The sequence below is a fragment of the Heptranchias perlo genome, chromosome 18, assembly GCF_035084215.1.
Source record: "Heptranchias perlo isolate sHepPer1 chromosome 18, sHepPer1.hap1, whole genome shotgun sequence".
NCBI lineage: Eukaryota > Metazoa > Chordata > Chondrichthyes > Hexanchiformes > Hexanchidae > Heptranchias > Heptranchias perlo.
In genome coordinates, this window is record NC_090342.1 from 57,397,351 (window position 1) to 57,400,200 (window position 2,850).

A 2,850-nucleotide genomic window follows, 5' to 3' on the forward strand; every position below is an offset into this window, starting at 1 on the left:
TGACTTAAAAGGTTGGCAACACTCAAAATAGAAGTCACTAATTGGACAGCTTTCAAAGAGCTGGCACAAGCACGGTGGGCCAAACGGCAGCCTTCTGTACTGTATTATTCTATGATTCCATGTACAAGGAGCTCCAGTCTATTTTCGTTGAGCGATACCCAAGGTTCAGTGTTCTTTAAACCCAGGGCCACGTAATAGGCGACTGAGTTTACCCGTAACACTGTGTCTGCCTGTGATCCGGATGATGCAGGTTTGATTCCTGCATGGCTCAACCTGAACCGATGTGGTGATGAACTGAACTTCCTCCCTGCTGTTTGCCCTGATTTTTTTAATATAGAATAAGAGACTAACCAGTGGCGCGTCCCCCACTGCTGCTGCTTTTGGCCGCAGTACCCGGACCCGGACCCGGAGCCTTCCACCTGCCCCGTCTCCAGGGTCCCCTCCTCAGCTGCTTTGTGCCGGAGCTCCTGCCCAATTGCACCGCTCTCCCCTCCACACCTGGCCTGAACAACCGACAGCGAAGCGCGGCACTAACACTGGGCCGGCTCCCCGGCTCCTGCTGGCCACCAGACCCGTGCCCACACTCGGATCAATGGGCCGGGCCGGGCCGCAGCGACCCACAGTTACAATCAGCAGCGAGGGGGGGGGGCGGGGGCCTTTACCTTGGGCGGGCGGATTTTGCAGATGCCGCTGCGCTGGGCGATGGGCCGGATCTTGTTGATGTAGGCCAGCGGCTCGCTAAACTCCTCCCAGCTCGGCTCGAACACCGGGCACTCGGGCGGCGGGATAAACTCCGAGAAAATCCACATGATGGCGGCGGGTGCCCCGAGGGAAGCCAATCGGCCAACAATCCCCGACACAAAGAGGGGGCCCGGGGGGGGCCGGGGCCGGGGCCGCCTCAGCGCCGCATCCCGGCTCCTGCTCCTCCGCTCAGCTCAGCTCAGCACGGCCTCTCCCCAACACAACGCCTCGGGCCTCGGGCTCCGGGCGGCTGCTGATCCCCGCCTCCCGTTCCACTCCACTCAGGCCCCAACCCCGGACATCATCGCCCGCCTCCGGCTCGTCCCCCCCAACCTCGGGCACGGCCTCAGACAACAGCCCGCACGGGCACGAGCGCCTGCTCCAGTGCGCGCACCACCGCGGCCGCGCGCCCGCCGCCTCACACCCACACACACATATCCCACCACCGCGGCCGCGCGCCCGCCGCCTCACACCCACACACACACATATCCCACCGCACAGCAAATAGTCCCCGCAATAAAACCGCCTTCTCGCGAACTGGGGGCCCCGCCTCAATCAGCGGCCGTGCCCTTTAATGGAGTGCCCGGACCCTGTGCCCAGTGCCCTTTAATGGAGTGCCCGGACCCTGTGTCCTGTCCCCTTTAATGGAGTGCCCGGACCCTGTGCCCTGTCCCCTTTAATGGAGTGCCCGGACCCTGTGCCCAGTGCCCTTTAATGGAGTGCCCGGACCCTGTGCCCTGTCCCCTTTAATGGAGTGCCCGGACTCTGTGCCCAGTGCCCTTTAATGGAGTGCCCGGACTCTGTGCCCAGTGCCCTTTAATGGAGTGCCCGGACCCTGTGCCCAGTCCCCTTTAATGGAGTGCCCGGACCCTGTGCCCTGTCCCCTTTAATGGAGTACCCGGACCCTGTGCCCTGTCCCCTTTAATGGAGTGCCCGGACCCTGTGCCCAGTGCCCTTTAATGGAGTGCCCGGACCCTGTGCCCTGTCCCCTTTAATGGAGTGCCCGGACTCTGTGCCCAGTGCCCTTTAATGGAGTGCCCGGACCCTGTGCCCAGTGCCCTTTAATGGAGTGCCCGGACTCTGTGCCCAGTGCCCTTTAATGGAGTGCCCGGACCCTGTGCCCAGTGCCCTTTAATGGAGTGCCCGGACTCTGTGCCCAGTGCCCTTTAATGGAGTGCCCGGACCCTGTGCCCAGTGCCCTTTAATGGAGTGCCCGGACCCTGTGCCCAGTGCCCTTTAATGGAGTGCCCGGACCCTGTGCCCAGTGCCCTTTAATGGAGTGCCCGGACCCTGTGCCCAGTGCCCTTTAATGGAGTGCCCGGACTCTGTCCCCTTTAATGGAGTGCCCGGACTCTGTGACCTTTAATGGAGTGCCCGGACTCTGTGCCCTTTAATGGAGTGCCCGGACTCTGTGCCCTTTAATGGAGTGCCCGGACTCTGTGCTCTTTAATGGAGTGCCCGGACTCTGTGCCCTTTAATGGAGTGCCCGGACTCTGTGCCCTTTAATGGAGTGCCCGGACTCTGTGCCCTTTAATGGAGTGCCCGGACTCTGTGCCCTTTAATGGAGTGCCCGGACTCTGTGCCCTTTAATAGAGTGCCCGGACCCTGTCCCCTTTAATGGAGTGCCCGGACTCTGTCCCCTTTAATGGAGTGCCCGGACTCTGTCCCCTTTAATGGAGTGCCCGGACTCTGTCCCCTTTAATGGAGTGCCCGGACTCTGTCCCCTTTAATGGAGTGCCCGGACTCTGTGCCCTTTAATGGAGTGCCCGGACCCTGTGCCCTTTAATGGAGTGCCCGGACCCTGTGCCCTTTAATGGAGTGCCCGGACTCTGTCCCCTTTAATGGAGTGCCCGGACTCTGTCCCATTTAATGGAGTGCCCGGACTCTGTCCCCTTTAATGGAGTGCCCGGACTCTGACCCCTTTAATGGAGTGCCCGCACCCTGTGCCCAGTGCCCTTTAATGGAGTGCCCGCACCCTGTGCCCAGTGCCCTTTAATGGAGTGCCCGCACCCTGTGCCCAGTGCCCTTTAATGGAGTGCCCGGACTCTGTGCCCTTTAATGGAGTGCCCGGACTCTGTGCCCTTTAATGGAGTGCCCGGACTCTGTGCC

The 2,850-nt window shown here is 61.3% G+C and overlaps 1 protein-coding gene across 2 annotated transcripts in view; it reads right to left on the reverse strand.

Moving 5' to 3' along the window:
• Positions 1–1,113, reverse strand: part of kdm5a (lysine demethylase 5A) — a 241,156-nt gene extending 240,043 nt beyond the window's left edge. The window contains exon 1 of one of the 2 annotated variants that reach the window (XM_067999950.1): positions 663–1,108. In XM_067999950.1, coding sequence (XP_067856051.1) covers positions 663–809 — 147 coding nt within the window. In that variant the 5' untranslated portion in view covers positions 810–1,108. Of the gene's footprint in view, positions 1–662 lie in introns of both variants that reach the window. The other variant, XM_067999951.1, reaches the window with a different exon arrangement.
• Between the last annotated feature and the right edge of the window lie 1,737 nt (positions 1,114–2,850).